Source organism: Oncorhynchus mykiss, chromosome 27, assembly GCF_057628025.1.
Source record: "Oncorhynchus mykiss isolate SJ-2025 chromosome 27, ASM5762802v1, whole genome shotgun sequence".
Classification (NCBI taxonomy): Eukaryota; Metazoa; Chordata; class Actinopteri; order Salmoniformes; family Salmonidae; genus Oncorhynchus; species Oncorhynchus mykiss.
Window position 1 is genome coordinate 25093466 of NC_143048.1, and position 22753 is coordinate 25116218.

General features: G+C 42.6%; 2 protein-coding genes across 7 annotated transcripts; one reads left to right on the forward strand and one right to left on the reverse strand.

The window, feature by feature from the left end:
• Positions 1 to 1688: 1688 nt before the first annotated feature.
• Positions 1689 to 12938, reverse strand: LOC110507825 (protein NPAT). 4 transcript variants are annotated; one of them, XM_090223697.1, is made up of 18 exons: positions 12863 to 12938; positions 12731 to 12769; positions 12388 to 12506; positions 12199 to 12259; positions 12016 to 12094; positions 11866 to 11906; positions 10911 to 11117; positions 10663 to 10738; positions 8368 to 8479; positions 8184 to 8275; positions 7974 to 8055; positions 7753 to 7849; positions 7481 to 7600; positions 5998 to 7362; positions 4194 to 4279; positions 3971 to 4061; positions 2580 to 3877; positions 1689 to 2390 (listed from the first exon to the last, which is right to left on the reverse strand). In XM_090223697.1, the coding sequence occupies exons 2-18, from the start codon at positions 12765 to 12767 to the stop codon at positions 2310 to 2312; spliced, it is 4044 nt and encodes a 1347-aa protein (XP_090079823.1). In that variant the 5' UTR covers positions 12768 to 12769; positions 12863 to 12938; the 3' UTR covers positions 1689 to 2309. The 4 variants fall into 4 exon arrangements, 3 of the variants coding, with proteins under 3 accessions (XP_090079823.1, XP_021443792.3, XP_021443793.3); XM_021588117.3 differs by having other exon boundaries at positions 8368 to 8491; XR_016492471.1 differs by having other exon boundaries at positions 4194 to 5788; positions 8368 to 8491; positions 12731 to 12869.
• On the forward strand, positions 12900 to 21659 carry LOC110507828 (serine-protein kinase ATM-like). 3 transcript variants are annotated; one of them, XM_090223699.1, is made up of 11 exons: positions 12900 to 13270; positions 14007 to 14217; positions 14435 to 14914; positions 15237 to 15430; positions 15594 to 15695; positions 17033 to 17150; positions 17241 to 17436; positions 17620 to 17777; positions 20761 to 20867; positions 20978 to 21107; positions 21285 to 21659. In XM_090223699.1, exons 9-11 carry the CDS (start codon positions 20815 to 20817, stop codon positions 21366 to 21368), a joined length of 267 nt encoding a protein of 88 aa, XP_090079825.1. In that variant the 5' UTR covers positions 12900 to 13270; positions 14007 to 14217; positions 14435 to 14914; positions 15237 to 15430; positions 15594 to 15695; positions 17033 to 17150; positions 17241 to 17436; positions 17620 to 17777; positions 20761 to 20814; the 3' UTR covers positions 21369 to 21659. The 3 variants fall into 3 exon arrangements, with proteins under 3 accessions (XP_090079825.1, XP_090079824.1, XP_090079826.1); XM_090223700.1 differs by having other exon boundaries at positions 12954 to 13270; positions 17241 to 17337; XM_090223698.1 differs by having other exon boundaries at positions 15237 to 15695.
• Positions 21660 to 22753: the final 1094 nt, after the last annotated feature.

Consider the following 22753-nt stretch of genomic DNA (forward strand, 5'->3'; position numbering starts at 1 on the left):
TACCTATGATGAAAATTACAGGCCTCATATTTTTAAGTGGGAGAACTTGCACAATTGGTGGCTGACTAAATACTTTTTGCCCCACTGTATTTGGATAACTATCTGTATTGACCCTTTTTGCACTAACTCTTGACTCTTCGCATACATTGCTGCTACTGTTTAATCATCTAGCCTGTTGTCTAGTCACTTTATCCATACATAGTGCCTTCAGAAATTATTCACACCTCTAGACTTTTTTCAAATTTTTGCTGTGTTACAACCTGAATTTATAATTGAGATTTTGTCACTGGCCTACACACAATACCATAATGTCAGTGGAATTACATTTTTAGAAAATGTTTCAAATTAATTAAAAATGAAATGACTTAAGTCAATAAGCATTCAACCCCTTCGTTATGGCAAGCCTAAATAAGTCCAGGAGTAAAAATGTGCTTAACTAACAAGTCACATAAGTTGCATGGACTCAGTGTGCAATAGTGTTTAAAATGATTTTTGTACCCCACACATACAATTATCTGCAAGGTCCCTCAGTCAAGCAGTGAATTTCAAAAACAGAGTCAACCACAAAGACCAGATGTGTTTTCCAAAGAGGGCACATATTGGTAGATGTGTAAAAAAAAAAAGCAGACATTGAATATACCTTTTAGCATGGTAAAGTTATTAATTACACGTTGGATGGTGTATCAATACACCAAGTCACTACAAAGATACAGGCGTCCTTCCTAACTCAGATGCCGGAGAGGAAGGAAACCGCTCAGGGATTTCACCATGAGGCCAATGGTGACTTTGAAACAGTTACAGAGTTGAATGGCTGTGATAGGAGAAAACTGAGGATGGATCAACATTTTAGTTACTCCACAATGCTAACCTAAATGACAGAGTGAAAAGGAAGCCTGTACAGAATTAAAATATTCCAAAACATGCATCCTGTTTTCAATAAGGCACTACACAGTATAACTGCAAAGAAATGTGGCAAATAACTTAACACAAAGCGGTATTTGGGGCAAATCCAACATCACTGAGTACCACTTCAAATTTCAAGCATGTTATTGGTATGCTTATCTGTAAGGACTCAAGTTTTTACGATAAAAAGAAACGGAACATAGCTAAGCACAGGCAGAATCCTAGAGGAAAATCTTTCCAACAGACAGACACACCTTTCAGTAGGACAATAACCTAAAACACAAGGCCAAAATTGCTTACCAAGACACAGCATCATATGATGCAAAATGCATCATACGGGCAAGACTTCTGTATTTTGAAAGTTATACGTCTTAAACTTGATTGCTGACATGCAAAACATTTTGGGACGAAATCAACAATGAACTAATGAAACAAATGCCAAAATATTGTTTTGGTGGAGTTGTCCTTTACCATGCTCGATTGTCCCCAATCAGGGACGGTTGTGATACAGCCTGGAATCAAACCAGGGTCTGTAGTGATGCCACTAGCACTGAGATGCAGTACCTTAGAATAATCTCTACTGGCACAGCGGTCTATCACAGTGATGATATAGGCCTATTATATAGTAGTAATTAACTCAAGTGAATAAATGGCGCAATATTAACTTGGTTATAGTGAATTTCACAGATTAGGTTATCAGACTGTGTTCTGATAGTGATATTTTGCTTTGGACTGAAAACCGGTCAGTTTTTACCTGCACAGAAACAATATTAAATGAAACTAGATTTTTCTAAAACAAGATTTAATTTAAAATCACTAGTAAAGAAAACATCTGCACAAATGTATTTTACACACACACACCACGCAGCCCAATTCTGATATTTTTTCCCACTAATTGGTCTTTTTGACCAATCTTTTTCACAGCTGATCTGGTCAAAATACCAATTAGTGAAATAAAGATCAGAATTGTGCTGCCTGTCGAACCACAGCCATAGTGTGTTGGGTGGATCATTTAAAGTCTAGACACAGTGAAATATTGAAAAAAGGGTTGAATTCTTGAAATGATTAATACAAGATTGGGAAACCATTCTTAACATTACAGTCCTTGAATGGAACCAAAGTGCTCTCAATCTAGCATTTCTGCAATAATGTCTATACAGTATATACATCACATGTATAATTAGTTGTTACGCCAAAGGATGTAGGACAAACCCTACAAGCAGGCATACCATAGAAGAAAAAAATAATAGCTGAGGACATGCTCCACTAGACCACAGGTGCCTAACACCTATGATTTAACCATAGGCACTGTGACAGTAAATTATGGCTTGTTCAATTCCTGGAGAGTAGGTAGGTAGTGTTTGGGAGATTCTCATCTCATTGTCCAACTGCTATAACTCAACCCATCACTCATCATAATGCAGTGAAGACAGGAACTTATCCACATCCAAGTCATCGGGGAAGGAATCCATTAGTTTCTGCTGTTTCTGAGGGGTACACATCATAAAGAGATACAGTGGTTTTAATGTGCTTTCTCATTATACAAGCAAAGAAGGAAACTGAGTTCACATTTAATGCAGGAGATTATGCCAAATATTACGACTGGGTTGATGCAATCACATTCAATTATGAACCTCAGAAGAGATTAAGATACACAGATTTAATAGAAAATTCACCTTTGCTTTCTTCTTACTGCTAGATGAACCTGAGATATCATTCTTTGCTGGCGGGCTGGCCAGGGGCTCAGGCTGCTTGCGCTTCTTGCTCTTGAAGGCTACAGGGGTCACTAATCCAGCCCCCTCCTGGCGCAAACTGTCTTTCAGTGGGGTGCCTGTCCTGGCAATGGCGGCTCGGGATAGGATCATCAGTGTGTGAGCCGCCATGTTGATGCTGTTTTCACTCCCTGCTTCGCTGGCTGGGCTGCAGGAGGGAAGGTCCGGGGTGGTGGGAGGGACCAGGTGCCTGGGGGTGCCCTCTCCATTTCTGTCTAGCTTCTGACGTGCAGGGGTCCTGGGGCAGTATAGAGACTCCTGGAGACGGCCAGGGGTCCGAGGAAGAGGCAGCTCCAGACAGCCCATGCCAGGCTTCTTAGGAGGGGAGGAGGGAGGGTTTAGACCCTGGATGTTGTGGAGCATTTCAGCTGCCTGCTTGGTCAGTGGGCTGGTCTTGGAGGGGAATTTGCTGGAGCAAGCCTGGGGGACAGGGGTTTGTGGGGCCGGGCTGAATGCTCTTGGTGCTGGTGTGGGCTGCTGCTCTCGCCTTCCCCCCTCCAGCTCATTCTCCTTATTGGCAGTGACATGAGGGGGATCCTGAGAAGATGTCTTTTTCTCTGTCTGTCCCTCCGGCTCCTTGGCAGGAGATTTCTCAGTAGGCTCTTGTCTATATGCGTCTTTCTCTTTCCTGCTCCCTGATCTCAGTCTGTGATCAGAGGAAGAGGACCTTGGGCTCTGGGCATCCTTAGGTCCTGCTCCACCATCATCCTTCTTGTCTGCTGATTGAGATCTCTTCCTGGACTCTGACTGTGAGGCATCAGTCCTACTGCTACCAGCACTCTGAGATCTACTGGTACTTGCACTTTGACCTCTAGCATTCTGATCTGCGTCCCTCTTTGAAGGGGTCTTTTTCACAGCTTCTTTCTGCTTTTGGACAGTGGAGGATTTCTCTGTCTCTGTTCCGGTCCATGATGTCTGAGTGCTGTCTGTACATCTTACAGTCTCTATTCTCCTTTTTGGCCTGCTGCTCCCCAAGATAGCAGAGGCAGATTTAGGTATCTCTTTCTCCACCTGTTGGACAGGCGATACAGCAGTAACTGTAGCTTTGGAGGTGGAAGTTTCACCAGCAGACCCATCAAAGCAAAGCATCCTCCTATGGCTGGGGCTCAAGCCAACTGCTACCTTCTGCTGCCCTGTGCTTTCAGAGGATTGCGGGTGGACCTGCTTTGTAGCTATATTCGATCCAGAAGCTCCCGTTTTTCCTGAAATGCACAAGCAAGCAACAACATTTGTGAATAAATTACAGGATAACAGTAAACAGACAATGACATGGAGGACTGAACACCATTCCTTACCTGAGACTGTGGTGTCCTTGGGAGCCAGTTTAGGGTCGGTATTCACTGCTGCTGGCTGCTTTGCTGAAGCAGGGCTAGGCATGGCTATCAACTGAAACAAACAAATGATCACTAGATGCACATGTTGTAGCTAAATTAGCCTATTGGTTCAAGAAAAGGATTAAATGCAAATATGTAAAACAGTAATAAAAAAAAGATTAAAAAAAAGAGAAGGAATGCTTACCTGATTAGGAACTACTGAGAACTGTGTTGCATTGTTCTGCCCAACAACAGATACAGGAACCACCATGCTTTGCAGCATGGGCTGAACTGATGAAGATATGATGAGGATATAACTGGTTAGACATTTCCCACCAGCAAAACAGCATGGCAAATTAAGTGAGTGATGACTATTGGGGTCATTCAACTGTAAATGTATGCCAAACAAAAAAAAACATTGATTTCAAAGTTTAACAAACCATACAACTTCATGCACAAAGTCTACTTTTAACAATTTACACAGAAAATGTTAATAAATTAAGTGTACTGCAAGAACTGTGCAGATGCAAAGTTTGGTAACAGAATTTCGGTAAAACACCCCTTTGTTTTTTTAAATCTACTTTTCCCCAAAATGTTTAAATATATTCTCTGAATGAAGAATTCAATGATGTCTGCAGAAAGAATGAGGTGTCAGTTATTGACTCTCTTTTGGTTATTGAACTGCAGTAAGTGAAGTGGATTTACACACGGTAACGGAATTGAGGTAACGGAATTTCATAATGGATTCCTGATCTGTACTACACAATAATTATGGATATGAATATCATTCTATTCCTGGTGGTGTATCCTAAATAGGTACACATTGCATACTTGGGTATTATTCTACAAACTGGATATAATTTTAATGAGCTCTGCCCCCAAACAAGACCAAATTTGGTTGGTCAGGACCGGACCAAATTTGGACCAATCATAAACGTCTATGTTTCACAAGTTTGGACATCAAAGTACTGCTCAGCACAGTATATTAGTGTACTCAACTCTAGTGTGCCTTACTATGTACTGTATTCTACTTTTCCTAATTGTACTGAACTATATACTATTCTCTACTGAACTGTGCTGTTCAATCTTGTGAACCAAAGTGTGGTTTGCGACTACTATGATTTCCCATTGTAGCCAATTGAATAACAGAAATTCCATTGACGATTTTTCAGAAATTCACATTTTAATCACTTAGTGTTAACAGTAAAAGCACCATAACTAATTCATAGGTCTGCCTTTTCCTGTTACTTCTGAACATTCATTAGAGAAATGAGAAAATATATTAAAGATGCTAGTTTTTGGTAACGGAACTTCAAGGCACATGGCAATGTTTCTTAAACTTACAGAAGGCAGAACAATTTCTCCAAAACGACATACAAAAGTGTTGATATAAGTCTTGTTTTGATGTATTTCTAATACCTTATAATACCTATTCTAGTTTGTTTTCTAAGACTCCTTTTCTATCTGTTTGACCAGAAATCAAAGCCTTAGCTTATTCCTAATTTTTAGAATGGTAAATGTCCAGAAAAGGTATGCGTCGTAAAACAAAATGTGACTCTTCGCATTCGTCACCCAATTTGACATACAATGTGTAACTTTTTAGGCAACCCAACCAAATTCACATAAAAACGTGTGTTATATATCTGTCACTTATTGAAAGCAAGTCTAACAAGCAGTATATCTGTTTTAAGTGCACTATTTCTATGCTTCCCGTTCTTAGATGACTCGGCAACTGACGACCAGTCTGTAAGCCGGAAAAAGAGTCCACTCTGCCATGCGGATCAACCGAAGGTCAAATGGCTGACGTTCAAAAGAGACAAAGTTTCATTTTAGCATCTTTTATTTTCGGTTTTGTACACCAGCTTCAAAAAGCTGAATACACAATATTTTTGGTTAAGGAAAATATATTTCACAAACTAAAATTAGGTGAACTATTAGAATTTTAGCAACCAGGAAATGGTGAGTGATTTTTGAATAGTGCATCTTTAAGTATTTATATGCAGTCTTACCAGGAGAATAGCAGGGTGGAGTAGCCAGAGTATATGAGGTAGGGGGTACAGTCTGTACCTGAGGGGCGCCACTGGGTAATATCACCTTGTTGGACTGGGGGTCTGTAGCTGTTGTGTCTGTCACTAAGATGTAGCTGTTGGTGGATGTGGCTGAATCAAAGGGCAGCTGAATGTAGTAGCCAGGCTGTGTCAACGAAGATGACGTCCCTGCCAATGCTGTCACATCCCCTGCTTTCTCACTAAGAGGATTGGTCTCTGCTGGTAGGAGGACTTCTGTCCTCTGTAAGCTGCTCACCGCCTGCACAGTCTCCTCCTGAGCCATTGGGGCTCCACTGAGGGCCGGGGCCTTAGCAGGTGACTTGGTGGGAGAGGAGAGGAAGATGGTGGGGATCCTGTCCCCAGTGATGCTGGACACAGCCTGGTTCAGGGCAGAGTCACTGGAGGGCTCCTCCTGCTCATCGCTGATTATGATCTTCAGGGCCACAATCTTACTGGGGTCTACTTCCTTGCCTGTAGGGTTGGGGTTTGGGATGAAGGTTGGGGCAGCAGGAGTTGTTGTAACTGTTGAGGGGACAGCCATAGAGTGTATGGTCTGTGGTAGAGGTTGTGAAATTCCTACACTGCTGGGAGGGTTAATATTCCTATGAGGCAGGTTAGAGGCCTGTATGGGAGCCTTGTTTGACTGATCCAGCATTGGCATGGAATTGAACAGGGAAGGTGAAGAGTTAAGAAGTGAAGCTTGGTTATCCATCACTTGTCTGCCATCAGCCCCCACTGTGTTCTCATTGCCTAATATGTTTTTCACAGCAGAGACCGTCCTGGTTTCAGATGAAGGTGTGTTGCATGCTGACGCCGGACGAATTGTTCCACTCTCCTGTCTGACTGGCTCAAAGACATCTGGCGGAGCTATACTGTCAAGGGGGGTATTGAGAGATTTGTCTATATCCACGCCTGATACATCCGGATAAAAGATGGAGCCTGAGTCAACTCTATCAGAGTCCTTTGCGGCAGAAGAAACAGCGGCGGTAAGTTGATCAATACGTGCTGAGGGTCGAGTTGCAATATCTCCCCTTCTCACCCCTTTGCTACTGGGTTCAGGAGTTGTTGAGCTAGCTCCCCTTCTCAACCCTCTGCTACTGAGTCCAGGATTTGTTGAGCTAGTTCCCCTTCTCAACCCTCTGCTACTGGGTCCAGGAGTTGTTGAGATAGCTCCCCTTCTCAACCCTCTGCTACTGGGTCCAGGAGTTGCCTTTGAAGTGCTTGAAACAGGAGGTGCAGATTTCCTTGTTTTCTTACTCTTGGGCTCTTGACTGGACTTTGTTACTCTATTTTCTTGTTCACATGTCGAGTTTTCAGGCCCAGTGCCTAAGAAATTAAAGAGAAATCCCATTGTCAGAAAGAGATTGCTGATGGAATCATATACTAAACAATATTGATGTTTCAACAGGCATTATTTAAAAGGTCATGAGGATTTTGTCCATACCTGGGTCTCCAGTCTCAGGAGAGCCGTCAATACATCTAGTCTCAGTCTCACCATTCTCTGTGATGGTATTGCTCACGTTCCCAGCTCCTTGTTCAGTATCCTCACTGGTTTTGCTTTTGCCTTAATGCAAAGAATCAAGAGATTTAGTGGAATAATTACATTTTATAAAAGCTTAGTCAAACAATCACCAGACCCACTTCATGCATTGTCAGGAGCAACAAAATCCTGCACATGATCTAGATTAAATCATCAGCAAAGAGTAAAATGTTTACCGTAATCAAAGAGGTCAAAGAGAGCCTGGAAGGCTGGGTCGGACTCTGTCTGCTCCAAGATGTCTTGTATAACATCATTAGACATATGAATCTCCCCCTGCACCGAGTAAAACGTCAGTAGAAAGCACAAATCCACACTCTATGCACTAAAGACGGACAATGTTCTGCGAGTTCGAATGGAGAAATGGGGTTATAGCAAGTCTGTCAGAACATGACATTACCTGCAGGCCCAGAATTTCATCTATTGACTGGTCAGGCTCCATGGTGCTGCATGATGCCTTTAAAGCCTGAGGACTGACATCACTACAAGTAGAGAGTAAGAAACACGTGCACAGGTAAGAAATAATATCTACTCTACCCAACAGCCAAATGTAATACGTAATGAAGTCGGTACTGTTCAAATGTTACTCAAGAATATCTACTTTTATTACCTTGCTAGAATTTTGTTGATGTTTTCAGCAAGCTTCTCTTGTAAGGACTTGTCATTTAGAATCCTCTCTCTTGCATTTTGTATCAACATTCGCTGCAAAAACACAATTTAATGATAAATTCACATCAGTCAACTGGGTTTAGCAGTGTTTCAAATGCAGAGTATTAACTTTGTTTTGTACTCACAGGGAAATTCTCTGTGACTGCCTCTTCACTCTGGGGCTCTGCTGTCAGGCTACTGGCCGCCATGTTGGCTCTTCCAGTCCCACCGGATCCACTGGAACCCCCACCTCTCCTCCTGGGGGAGTCACTGGGAAGATTACTCTTTTATCATAACTCAATCTACTAGGGATATGCATCTTTCCATTTCAAGACAATTCGATACGCATCTAGATACATGGGCTCCAATATGTTACAAGAACGATACGTTTTAGTTTGAAACGAGTCGGTGCGATTCGGTTTGAACATATCAAAATTAGCTATGACACAGCCAACGACTATATAGCACAACTTTAGATTTCACTCCCATCTCAAAATAAAATCTATCGTAAGCCCCATTCAGCAGATACAGCCAGATAAGAGTTGCGTACCAGTAGCTTACTAAAACAGCATTTTCAACAGCGCATAGATAACAATAACCTAGCAAATGACATAGGTTGCCACAACTAATAAAGCCTAATATCACGCAAGCCATTGTAGTATTTTAATGCTGAAGGTGCCACACAGATATGGAAGTTCAAGAACAGGCCGCCTACCTTGCGTTGGTCGGCGCACAGTTCGACTGGGCTACTGATATTGCCTGGTGTTGTTCGGCATGCAAAATTAATTGTAGATCATTTACTGTCAACAGTTACAGTACCTTCAGAAAGTATTCACAACCTTGACTTATTCCACATTTTACAACCTGAATTCAGAATGGATTAAATAGATTGTCTCTCTCACCCATCTACACATAATACCCCATAATGACAAAGTGAAAACATGTTTTTAGAAATCTTTGCAAATTTATTGAAAATGATATACAGAAATATAGGTATTCATACCCCTTTGCTATGACACTCCAAATTGAGCTTAGAGGTGCATCCAAGTCAACTTGTGGCCAATTCAATTATTTGGACATGATTTATAAAAACACACCTGTATATATATATATAAGGTCCCACAGTTGACAGTGCATGTCAGAGCAGCAACTATACTATGAAGTCCAAGGAACTGTCTGTAGATCTGAGATATTATTTTGATGGGAAGGGTATGAAACCATTTCTAGAGAGTTGCAAGTCTCCAAGAGCACATCATTGGGAAATGGAACTACCCAGAATGTTTAGAGCTGGCCGTCCGACCAATTAAGCAAGCGGGCAAGAAAGACCTTGGTCAGGGAGGTGAACAAGAACCCAACTCTGGACGGTTATTTGGCTGAGAAGGGAGAACCTGCCAGAAACACTCTCTACAGCACTTCACCAATCTGTGCTTTATGGGAGTGGCTAGACCAAAGCCACTCCTGAGAAAAAGGCACATGACAGCACGCCCGGAGTTTGCAAAAAGGCACATGAAAGACTCAGAGCATAAGGCAAAAGATTATGTGGTCTGATGAGACAAAACTTAAACTCTTTGGCCTGAACGCAAAGCGATATGTCTGGAGAAAACCAGGCACAGCTCATCACCCGTCTAACACCATCTCTACCCGTATGCTATGGGGATGCTTTTCAGCAACAGGGACTGGGAGACTGGTAAGGATAGAGGGAACAATGAATGGAGCCAAATACATGAAAATCCTTGATGAGAACCAGCTTCAAAGTGCAAACGACAGACGGGGCAAAGATTTACATTCCAACAGGACAATGACATCATGCATACAGCCAAAGCATCACTGGAATGGCTACAGAACAAGAATGTTTAAGTCCTTGAGTGGCCCAGCCAAAGACCAGACATGAATTGCATTGAAAACCTGTGGAAAGACTTGAAGATTGCTGTTCACCACCGCTCCCCATCTAATTTAACAGAGCTTGAGAAAATCTACAAGGAAGAATGGGAGAAAATCCCCAAATCCAGATGGGGTTAGACTCAAGGGTGTGAATACTTAGGTAAATTATATATTTCTGTATTTCATTTTCACAAAATGTAAAAAAAAATCCCATTTTTTTCTCTCCACTTGGTCATTATGGTGTAGATGGGTGAGAAAAAAAATCAATTTCCATTTTGAATTCCATTTGTAACTACAAAATGTGGAATAAGTCAAGTGGTACGACTACTTACTTTCTGAAGGCACATGCAGTTCGATACTGAAGCAGAGGACGCATCAGTTATCACCAAAGATGAGAGGTAGAAAAAATAACGTAATATGAGCAAAACATATTAGTGAAGCGCCGATTGAATTGATTTTCTGACCGATGCATGCTACATTTGGGTCAGTTTGGGGTTCACCGTCCGATGCACGTGTATCTTTAAACATTTAAAAATTGTAGATGAGAATGACTATCTTACCATTTCCGACGCCCTGGGGATAATGGTCCTGTGGTTAACCGGTTGTCTGGAACCGTTATTTGCAAAGGTGACTCCCCTGTGATAAAAAGCAAGTGTCAATTATTCAATGAAGCTTTGACATTCTTTCCTATAAGTTGGTATTAACGTTCATAATGATGACAGCAATTGACAGTAAAAATGAGATGTGATAGACACCCACTGTAACAACCTTCCCCAGAACACTGCTGCTCATGGATGAGTTTACTTACGGTTCACATTAATGAGCAGACGTCCTCCATCTTGGATCTGGGGCTGTGTGCCGCAGATGGGGGAGGGTCTGGTCTGCTGGGAGCTGTAGCAGACTGGGGTGGCGATGCCCTGGGCCGACGATGACAGAAACCCAGAGCTGGGGGACTGCGTTGATGACAAGGCTCTCTGTCGCCCCCTCATGTTCACGATCCCATTACGTGTGCGGACTGCAGAGGAAATAGGTTTATGAATCACATCATACAGCAGGTTTTCCCAATAGACAGCCCGTGGGTGAATTTATTTTTATGTCAAATCGCTTTGACATAAAATATTGTAAAATCACCTGGAAATTAGTATTCCTACGCATAAACAGAGAGGAATATGTGATCGTATACCAATGTAATGAAGGTTTAAAATGATTATGTTCTTATCAAATACTCTGTTTGGGATTCTTGCAGTCAATTTGCAGTGTTCAAAACAATTTGCGTTTTGTGTGATGTAATCTTTATAGTTATGCTGCCATATAGCCAGCTGTCTGCCTACTGTTTAGACAATGTTTGCAATGACGATGAAAAAATGACATTAAATTACTATTGACTGCTGATTTGTGAACAAGTGGCAGCGTCACAAGCGACTGAGCAGCAACTGAAAGGAGATAGGCTAGTAGATCCTGCATGCACAGAAGTCTCTTGCAACAGCAAGTCTGAATGCAGAAAATTCAGAACCACAGCCACTCTAAATGATTTATTACTATATTCCAGGTAGGCCCCTCGCCCAAGGGGAAAAAAACTGCCCATGGCTGAATGTAATTAGGGACCCCTGTCATACTGCCATGGAGTTCAACACTCTGCCTGACAGCTTGAGCCACAACATTACAAAGCGGCAACATTACAAAGAGGCAATGAAATCCAAGTTCAGAGGTAGTACTAAAACCATAACCATTTAATGTGCAAGAATATTTAATAAAGCACTTACGTCTTTGATTCTGGATAATAGCTGGGGAGTTTTGCATAGACCTAATGAAAGAAATAAGTAGAATTGAAAATGTCAGAAAGTGACACCATCAAACAGAAATATGTTGGCAAGTTTTTCTTTGCCATTTTATAGATAAAAATAGGTCCTTACTTGATTTGATTGAGTGTGAAATCAAGCTTTTTCCACAATGATGTCATCATGACAGGTATCTGAGTCTCTTCAATCGTCTCTAAGGAGAAATAGCAGGGAAGTGTGACAACCAAGAATAAAATACAAACGTGAAAGTCCTGTACTCATTTACTGAAAGTGGTAGTGGTCAGAGGTTATGCTTACCTTTAGCTTTGACAGCAACATACTCATTCAAAATAGTTGTCAGGTTTTTCCCAAAGAGGGACTGCAATGGGAGTACACATGAATTAGCTACCTAGCTGAGTAACGTTAATCCACTAACGAACTCACTAACTATATAGTCATTACAGTGAAGAGTTTAGCACAGCTATATACAGTATGAAAGAAACTTACAAACACACAAGCAGGAATAGTTGCATCATCTGAGCTGTGTTCTGCGTACTCCTTCAAATTGGGGCTTTCACGAATGAATGCCTGGCTCGTAGAACACAGTCCCTCTTGTTGCATGTATCCTGTAAAAAAAAAAAAACAGTGTACAAGAGTAGCAGAATTGAAGGCTTAGCTTTCCACAGTAAGAGGACAGCGAGTTGGCTTGCTACAGTGCAGCCCTGGACGCAATATCACCAGCAGGATATTGCAGATAGTATTCTAACGTTAGCTAGCTTACTGCCACTTCCACATAGCTAGGTAGCTTTAGGTTAGCAAGCAATACAAACAGGACCCAGTTCAGACTTACCTAAAACGAGCCGCGCTATGTCAGACGGAAGCAACATGGCTGCAATGTCGAATTATTGCAACAATTACAAGTTACATTATCTGTAAAATCAAGTAAAAATACATTAATCACGAATAAAGCAAGTAACGTTACATTTGGTCAAAACATCCAGGGTGCAACATCCTACGATTCGTGAAAAGGCGGGGAACTCGAGTACACGTAACCCGGAATTTCCATCATATTTGGAAGATGTGCATTATGGGAAATTGTGTTTCAATGGGGAATGTCCACTTTCAGTTTTTAGCTCATTTCAAGTTTTCTTCCACGACGTTACATATAGAAGCTGATATCCGTTTTGTCATTGACGTTTGTTTTGATGATTGTTATTACTGGTGGTGGCTTTTGAATCTGTGCACAAAACATTATGTTCTTGTATACAGAAAGAGGCTTATAGCTTCAGACAACTCCTCCGGTCTCCTGACACAGTGGAGGAGCTGCATCACATTCTGGAACCAGAGCATCTAAAGGCTCCAAGCAGCTCACCTGGGATGCAGTCCTCAGGTAGTATGTCTTCCTACACAGTTTATTACCCAGATGGGTTCTTAATTCTGAACTTGAACTATGAAATATCCTTGTTCATGGTACTGAGGGAGAGAGGGGAATGCAGAACATGTTATTGTTAGACATCAGGTATCCTATGGAAAGGAGGAGGGCCACAGTCTGCTTTCAGGTGTTGGGTTGTAATTTGAAATACTTGCTACACCAGAAGTTAATGGTTATCTCTAGGAGGAATGTATATGGTGGGGTCAATTAAGGTTGTGTGAGCCAGGGGCTTGGAATGTTATTGAGTAAGGGAAAGGCAATCACATGGTTGCGGTCACTGATAAGGTATGATGACAATAACACACACCCTAGTCAACTCCATTACTGCAAAACGTGACCTGTATCATGCAAGGGAGTTGCCACAGTCATTTTTCAGTAGTTACGCGCCTCAGAGACTAAGTGTAAGTGGTCTAACGTGTAAACCTACTGAACTGAACTCTTAGCAATTGAGTCGACAGCAGTCGAGGCTGGTGGGAGGAGCTATTCGAGGACGGGATCATTGTAATGGCTGGAATGGAATATATGGAACCGAGTCAAACATGTGGTTTCCATATGTTTCATAGCCTTCCATTCCAGCCATTACAATGAGCCCATCATCCTATAGCTCCTCCCACCAGCCTCCTCTGGTCAACAGTGAGACCTACCATCAAGAGACTTAATCCATTACACTGTGTGTGATCTGTTCTCTCTCCAGGCAGGAGAGACACATGCCGGTGGTGGAGCACTTGGTCTGCTGCCATGAACCCTGTATGAGGGTGTGTTGGCTGGGTGAGGAGCTCCTGCCCTCTGTGTTCTATGTATTGAGACAGATGAGGCCCAGCAGCACTCTCAAAGAGGAGATAGTAGAGTTATTCAACCTGCAGCTCTGTGTACATCATCTCAAGGGTCAAAGACACAAGACACAGGTATGGCTGGAATGTTGTGAATAGACTGAAGACTGAAAAAACACCATTGTCTTACGAATCTGTTTAGATGTTAAACAATAAAAACGGTGTAGAACAACAGACAGGTGTGAAGTGTTTTCATCACTGAAACCCTTGATGAAGTAGTATGCCATTTTAGATCATGATTGATACAGCCCATCTGACATTTTTTTGCCCATGCCACCCCTCACTGTTCCAGGAGCCTATGCTGAGGACTGGGCCAAATGGCAGAGTCTACTCTATAACCTCTATGATGCCCTGGTGACTGAGATCAGCCAGATTGGGAGCCGGGAGAAATATGCCACAGGGTTGCGCCACATTGCTGTGAAGGAGAAGCTTATTGAGCTAACTGGAGACATCAGATGATGAATCTAAGATCCTTAATTTTCACATCTTGACTTCATTTACCATTTCCAGGCTAAAACCTGAGCTGTGCTGACATAGTTCACCTGTCTTTAAGATGGTTTTGGTATTGTTGGTCTCATCTTCATGTTTTGGGTGTTTGACTGTTTCTTAGCTCTATAGCGAAGATTGTAACCTTCAGATTCTGGATGTGACTCAGGCCCACCTCAGAGCCACCCAGAGAGGAAGTCCCCAGGGCACGCCCAGCAAGTGCAGACACATCGAGCTGGGCTGGGAGGTTCTCCGAGACCACCTGCAGCCACACCATCATACCATGGTGAGAAAAGACTATCACACCAAGGTTCAGTGCTCATTAACTTGCCAAATATACTTATATTTAGTGCAGTCAAACTCTTCATATCTCCATATCCTCTGTGTTCCCCTACTCAACAATACAATGCTCCTATATAAGCTACAGATGACATTAGTGTTGACCTCTAAGTACCCCTCCATCGTGCCTGGCCAGGAGCTGGTTCCTCTGCTGTCATGTCATATAAAGTCACTTCCTCAACATTTGATTGACTAATTTACTCTTTGCAAACTACAGTGCATTGTGCTTTTAACTCTGAATGACCATTTCAACGTCTGTCTGTGTGCAGTGTTGCTGATCTGTGTTTGGCCCAGGCCCTTCTCAAGTGTCCTGTTCCTAAGCTTGGGCACTGGGTGGGACCATGCAGGGCCGTGGAGGGGGTCGGGCCCCCCAGCATCAAGGAGAACATCATGAGCTGGCTGCTGATGAACGAACAGAGTGAAGAGGCAGAGGAGAGATCAAGATCACACCCCATCATCTGCAGTGGGCAGTTTATCACTGGGCTCATATCTCATTTTTATTCACGCTTAACCGCTCTGCTAGTGTTGTCTAATTGGGATTATTTTGCCTTGATACAATGTTTTATGTCTGTAATTGTTTTAACACATCCCTAATACAAGTTTGTGTCTTATTCCTCTTTGCCCAGGGATTTTCCTCACAACCTAATCCGCAGAATCCTTGTGCCTTTGACCCTCAAAGACACCCGAGCTGGCATTATGTTTCTCTTCGGAGCAAAGGAACTTGAGAGGTGAGGGAAATGGGATCCTAAAACAGATCAATTTAACCATATTGTTATCAGTAGCTAGGTTTCCATTAATTTGGTGACATATTTTAATGTGAATATTCTCAAATCTGCATAAATACAAAATATTTGCATTTTCCCACCAGAGATGTTTCCATCAAATTGACTTGTTGCGGATAAAAGGCTGTGGGTGATGACGAAGTGCACATAAAAATAACTTTTGCGGTTAAATTCCCACATACTGAATAAAAAAAATACAAGTTCAATTTTCAACTCTACTGATGGTTTTGGCACAACAAATGTTGTGCCATATAGCGAATGTGCCCAGCGAACTACTCGCAGATACAGTGTTGCTAGGCTACTTACATGATGACATTATTATGGATAAGAGCAAGATTATTTTTATTTGTCAAACGGCAGCCAAGCGTCGATCATCATGTCACCAGAATATGACCCTTGATATTTATTGGAAAGGAGAAATAAACTCATCAGTGTACTTTGACCATTCATTTATTTAGTCTGTGGCCTAATAATGCATGCTTTCCCGAGTTGTAGTGGGAAGACCACACAACATTTACTCACATGACTCCAAGTTTACTACGATATGATGGTTATTATATCAATACTGACGCATAAAGGTGTTTCCACTGCCATTTCTCGCATAATTAATTTTACTGACACAAAAACATCCCACCTTGTTTAGAATATTTTTTAGTTTTGTCAAAATTTGGAAAGTTTTTACTGACAAATTTGCTATTTCCATCAGGCCAGTCTTTACACTTTCTGTCATGTACTTTACTCGCATAAAAAGTTTTGATGAAAACCTGGTTAGTGTCCCAAAAAAATTTGGCAAGTCAGTATTTAACTTGGCAAGTCAGTTAAGAACAAATTCTTATTTACAATGATGGCCTACCCCGGCCAAACCCGGACGGCGTAGGGCCAATTTTGCGCCGCCCTATGGGACTCCCAATCACGGCTGGATGTGATGCAGCCAGGATTCGAACCAGGTACTGCAGTGTCTTAGCCGACTGCGCCACTCCATAGATTTCATGCTGCCTCCAATGTTTCCCTCTGCTTAAAGTGCTGTGACTCAAGACCAAACTCAAGTGAAAGCGAAATATGTCCTGAATGAGATTGAGAGCATGTACCTGCAGTTCAGTTTCAACGAGATGCCCTTTGACTCCAAGATTAAAGTGAAGGGAGTGATGGTGTCTTCAGCCATTTCACCAATGGAACACTCTCACCAGCCTTAATGCCATCACAGAGGCTAATGTCTATGAAGTTAATAAGTTAATATTTACATGTTTAACATGTCTACCATGCATGCTGTCTTCCATCTATAGGCTGTTCTTGGCGATGACACCGGACAGCTTGGAGAAGAGAAAGATGCTTCCTCTGAAATGCCAGCAGACAGCCTTTGAGAACATCTACCTGAAAGCCTAAGAAGGGATAAGGCTCCAGGTAAACCTGTCTTTCACATGTTACTCTGACAGACATTTTTATGGCCAGTCCATCTCACTATCCCTCTGCTCTCCCTGGTGTGTGTCACAGAAGAGCAGCTCTCCTGAATACCTGAATGACGAGACATTTAACCGCAAGGCCACGCTGCTGAAGAATGTGTCGGTGGTGCTGTGCTGCAGCCCCGTCTGTGAGAAACAGTCCCTCTTCGCCCTCTTCCAGTCCATCAAGGAGAACAACATAGAGGAGCCGCTCATCAAAGAGCTACGGGCAAATCATTTGGCTACACGTATTTACAGTCTCAGAAATTATGTATTGTAATGTTTCTTAAACTGAAAGCACTTTATAGTGTAGGTGGATAACTCAGACCTTTCCACCGTCACTACATACAGTATCGCTGTCTGACTACTATCAGTATGCTATGATATTGACAGACTGAATGTTAACCTGGTTTGTCCCTCACCCCATGTAGATCCTGGGCAGTGAGTCCAGAGTTCTGGGCTACAGAAGTGTGGAGGGGTTTGTTAGCTCTCACCTGGATTACCTGGTGGCAGAGGGGCTGGGCTAGCCTGGCTATACCCTGGAGTCCTTCCCCTACACTCTGCTCAATCACCCCACTCTCTTCTACAGGTAATTGCACATACTTAGTTTACATTATATTTTAGCCCATAAGTTGTATGTCCATAAAATTACTTTTAGTGAATTTACTGATCTGACAGAATTGGAGTGACGGAAGCCACTACTCAGTACAAGGCACATGACAGCCCACTTGGCGTTTGCTAAAATACACCTAAAGGACTCTCAGACCATGAGAAACAAGATTCTTTGGTCTGATGAAACCAAGATTGAACTCTGGCTGAATGCCAACTGTCACGTCTGGAGGAAACCTGGCACCATCCCAACTCTCCTTCCGTGGCCTCCAACTGCTCTTAAACAATAGTAAAAACAAATGCATGCTTTTCAAACATTCGCTGCCCGCACCCGCTCGCCCGACTAGCATCACGGTTCTGATTTAGAATATGTGGACAACTACAAATACCTAGGTGTCTGGCTAGACTGTAAACTATCCTTCCAGACTCATATCTCCAATCCAAAATTAAATCTAGAATCGGCTTCCTATTTCGCAACAAAGCCTCCTTCCCTCACACCGCCAAACATACCCTTGTAAAACTGACTATCCTACCGATCCTCGACTTCGGCGATGTCATTTACAAAATAGCTTCCAATACTCTACTCAGCAAACTGGATGCAGTCTATCACAGTGCCATCCGTTTTGTCACCAAAGCCCCTTATACCACCCACCACTGCAACCTGTATGCTCTAGTCAGCTGGCCCTCGCTACATATTCGTCGCCAGACCCACTGGCTCCAGGTCATCTATAAGTCTATGCTAGGTAAAGCTCCGCCTTATCTCAGCTCACTGGTCACAATAACAACACCCACCCGTAGCATGCACTCCAGCAGGTATATCTCACTGGTCATCCCCAAAGCCAACACTTCCTTTGGCCGGCCTTTCCTTCCAGTTCTCTGCTGCCAATGACTGGAACGAATTGCAAAAATCGCTGAAGCTGGAGACTTATTTCACTCACTAACTTTAAACATCAGCTATCTGAGCAGCTAACCGATCGCTGCAGCTGTACAGTTGTGGCCAAAAGTTTTGAGAATGACGCAAATATAAAGTTTCACAAAGTCTGCTGCCTCAGTTTGTACGATGGCAATTTGCATATACTCCAGAATGTTATGAAGAGTGATCAGATGAATTGCAATTAATTGCAAAGTCCCTCTTTGCCATGCAAATGAACTGAATCCCCCAAAAACATTTCCACTGCATTTCAGCCCTGCCACAAAAGGACCAGCTGACATCCTGTCAATGATTCTCTTGTTAACACAGGTATGAGTGTTGATGAGGACAAGGCTGTGAGTGTTGACAAGGACAAGGATGGAGATCACTCTGTCATGCTGATTGAGTTCAAATAACAGATTGAAAGCTTCAAAAAGGGTGGTGCTTGGAATCATTGTTCATCCTCTGTCAACCATGGTTACCTGCAAGGAAACACATGCCGTCATCATTGCTTTGCACAAAAAGGGCTTCACAGGCAAGGATATTGCTGGCAGTAAGATTGCACCTAAATCTACCATTTATTGGATCATCAAGAGCTTCAAGGAGAGTGGTTCAATTGTTGTGAAAAAGGCTTCAGGGCGCCCAAGAAAGTCCAGCAAGTGCCAGGACCGTCTCCTAAAGTTGATTCAGCTGCGGGATCGGGGCACCAGCAGTACAGGGCTTGCTCAGGAATGGCAGCAGGTAGGTGTGAGTGCATCTGCACGCACAGTGAGGCGAAGACTTTTGGAGGATGGCCTGGTGTCAAGAAGGGCAGCAAAGAAGCCACTTCTCTCCAGGAAAAACATCAGGGACAGACTGATATTCTGCAAAGGGTACAGGGATTGGACAGCTGAGGACGGGGGTAAGGTAATTTTCTCTGATGAATCCCCTTTCCAATTGTTTTGGGCATCTGGACAAAATCTTGTCTGGAGAAGACAAGGTGAGCGTTGCCATCAGTCCTGTGTCATGCCAACAGTAAAGGATCCGGAGACCATTCATGTGTGGAGTTGCTTCTCAGCCAAGGGAGTGGGCTCACTCACAATTTTGCCTAATAACACAGCCATGAATAAAGAATTGTACCAACACATTCTCCGAGAGCAACTTCTCCCAACCATCCAGGAACAGTTTGGTGATGAACAATGCCTTTTCCAGCAGGATGGAGCACCTTGCCATAAGGCAAAAGTGATAACTAAGTGGCTCGGGGAACAAAACATCGATATTTTGGGTCCATGGCCAGGAAACTCCCCAGACCTTAATCCCACTGAGAATTTGTGGTCAGTCCTCAAAAGGCGGGTGGACTAACAAAAAACGCACAAATTCTGACAAACTCCAAGCATTGATTATGCAACAATGGGCTGCCATCAGTCAGTATGTGGCCCAGAAGTTAATTGACAGCATGCCAGGGCAGATTGCAGAGTTCTTGAAAAAGAAGGGTGGGGATTCAATCTTGCAACCTTTCGGTCACCAACGCTCGAACCACTAGGCTACCTGTCGCCCAAATACAGATGTGCCAAGATTTTAGCGTCATACCCAAGAAGACTCGAGGCTGTAATTGCTGCCAAAGGTGCTTCAACAAAGTACTGAGTAAAGGTTATGAATGCTTATGTAAATGTCACATTTCAGTTTTAGATTTTTTTATACATTTGCAAAAATGTTGCTTTGTCATTACAGGGTATTGTGTGTAGATTGATGAGATGAAAACACTAATACGTTTTAGAATAAGGCCATAACGTAACCAAATGTGGAAAAAGTAATGGGGTCTGAATACTTTCCGAATGCACTGTATAAACTAGGATTGGGATCCAGTACTTTTCACTTCATCCCCTGAATTGGCTGAATTGAAATGGAATTGGCCCAACCCTGGTGCCATGTCTGCCAACCCTTTCAGGGTGCGCTAACTACAACCAGCAGCAGCAGCAGCCAAGTGAACCTGCAGTAGAAGCTGTAAAAGCAGTCTTAATGTCTGTCTCTCGGACAGACCTAACTTTCTGTATCACTGTTGGACTTTCCACAGCAAATCTACTGCCTGATTCACAGTAACCTGGTGGACATTGTGGTGGAGCTGTTGATGACCCTGTATGATGGGGCTGCTACTGAGGAGGGCAGAGGGGACCTGAGGAGGTGCATAGGATAATGTTCATTACACTTCACTCCTTACCACTCCACAACCACACTTACTTGCATTCACAACCTTTCATTGTCTGTGATGATATGTTCCATGTTCTCTCTAGGGAACTGGACCCAGCCCCAATCCCACCCTCTTTCAGCTCCAATGTTATCAAAGCCACACTGGACTACCTCAGCAAATGTCACAGTGCCAGTCACCAGTCGTCCCTGGTGGCCATTTTATCCAGGACACTGGTAAAATGCTGTCCTTGTCTCATAATTGTGTTGCAATTGCTGTAGAATGTTATTATAACACAATGGAACAGAATTTGGCTTTACAAAATTGAGTGGTTTCCTGGGCCCAGTTTTAAAAAACCCATTTAATCTGGAAAGGAATCCGGATTCTGTGATCAGCTTGTGTTGTGATTCTAGATCTCCATCCAGAGGATCCTGCTGGCGGTGTGTCAGAAGGCAGCTGAGACGATCAATGCCTACGAGAGGATCCCAGGGCAGTGATTGGGGACATTAGCCTGTGTAGTGTGCTGGTTTTCCTGACTCTCTGTGGTCACTAAAAGATCCCATGGAATGTAAGAGTAGGGGTGTTAACCCTGGTGTCCTGGCTAAATTCCCAATCTGGTTCTCATACCCTCATGGCCACCTAATCATCCCCTGCTTCCAATTGGCTCATTCATCCCTACTCCTTTCCCATTTAACTATTCCCCAGGTCGTTGCTGTAAATGATGTGTTCTCAGTCAACTTATCTGGTAAAATAAGGGTTAAATCAAATAAAACACACTTTCCAAATGACTTTTGGGCTTTTACTGGTGTATGAAGTTACCGTCCCTTGTGTTCCTCTGTATAAGCCCTCCCCTTTGACCTGCCCATCATGCCGATAAAGAACCTAAATGATGTCATCATTCCTACGATGGAGATCAAGGTAGAGAATGGGTTTGATCATCTGTGGTTCCCTAACTAATCTATCATCTGACATAAGGGGATTTTTGTTATGCAATAGGATGTTTTGCAGCCATTTTGCATAGATTTTGCACTGTAATGTATGTATACACCACGTCACATGGTATACTTGCCGCCCCTACTCTGCTCTCCACAACACAATCATTACTATACCTACAACAAATATTTTCTTAAACATTTCGCTATTCCTCTGATGTACAGTACCAGTCAGATGTTTGGACACACCTACTCATTCAAGGGTTTCTCTTTATTTTTACTATTTTCTACATTGTAGAATAATAGTGAAGACATCAAAACTATGAAATAACACATATGGAATAATATAGCAACCAAAAGTGTTAAACAAATTAAAATATATTTGAGATTCTTCAAAGTATCCACCCTTTGCCTTTACAGCTTTGCACGGTCTTAGCATTCTCTCAACTGGACTGTAATCAATTATTAGGTTTCTAATGCAACGTTTATATGAGTAGTTTTGTGTTGCTCAGAATTATTTTCATCAAATGTCTGATATATCATCTATTTGATTCTAGTATAGGTTCATTGTATCATAGGATAATAAATAGCTGATGTTAGATAAAGATAATTGGCTGTTGTACGAGAGACAAATTGAGAGCCTACTCCCTCGAGTCAATCTGAGGTATTTAAATGGGGACGGTTCCACACGAGTGGCCAGTAGGACCACCACTCATACAGACCTGACACCTGTTTGTTCAGTGTAGTGTTGAATGAACTCACCTCAACAGGTGGACTTGCAAGTAAGTGTTTTTATTTATATTTTCTTACCTATAGAATGTGCCTATGCAGTTTTGAATGTTTTCTGTGTCTTATTTCCTACACCGTGGACATTAAGAATGACTGAATTGTTTTGTTTCATTGACTTCCAAGAATTGTAAAAAGTATGTTGTATAATTGTCTATACTAAG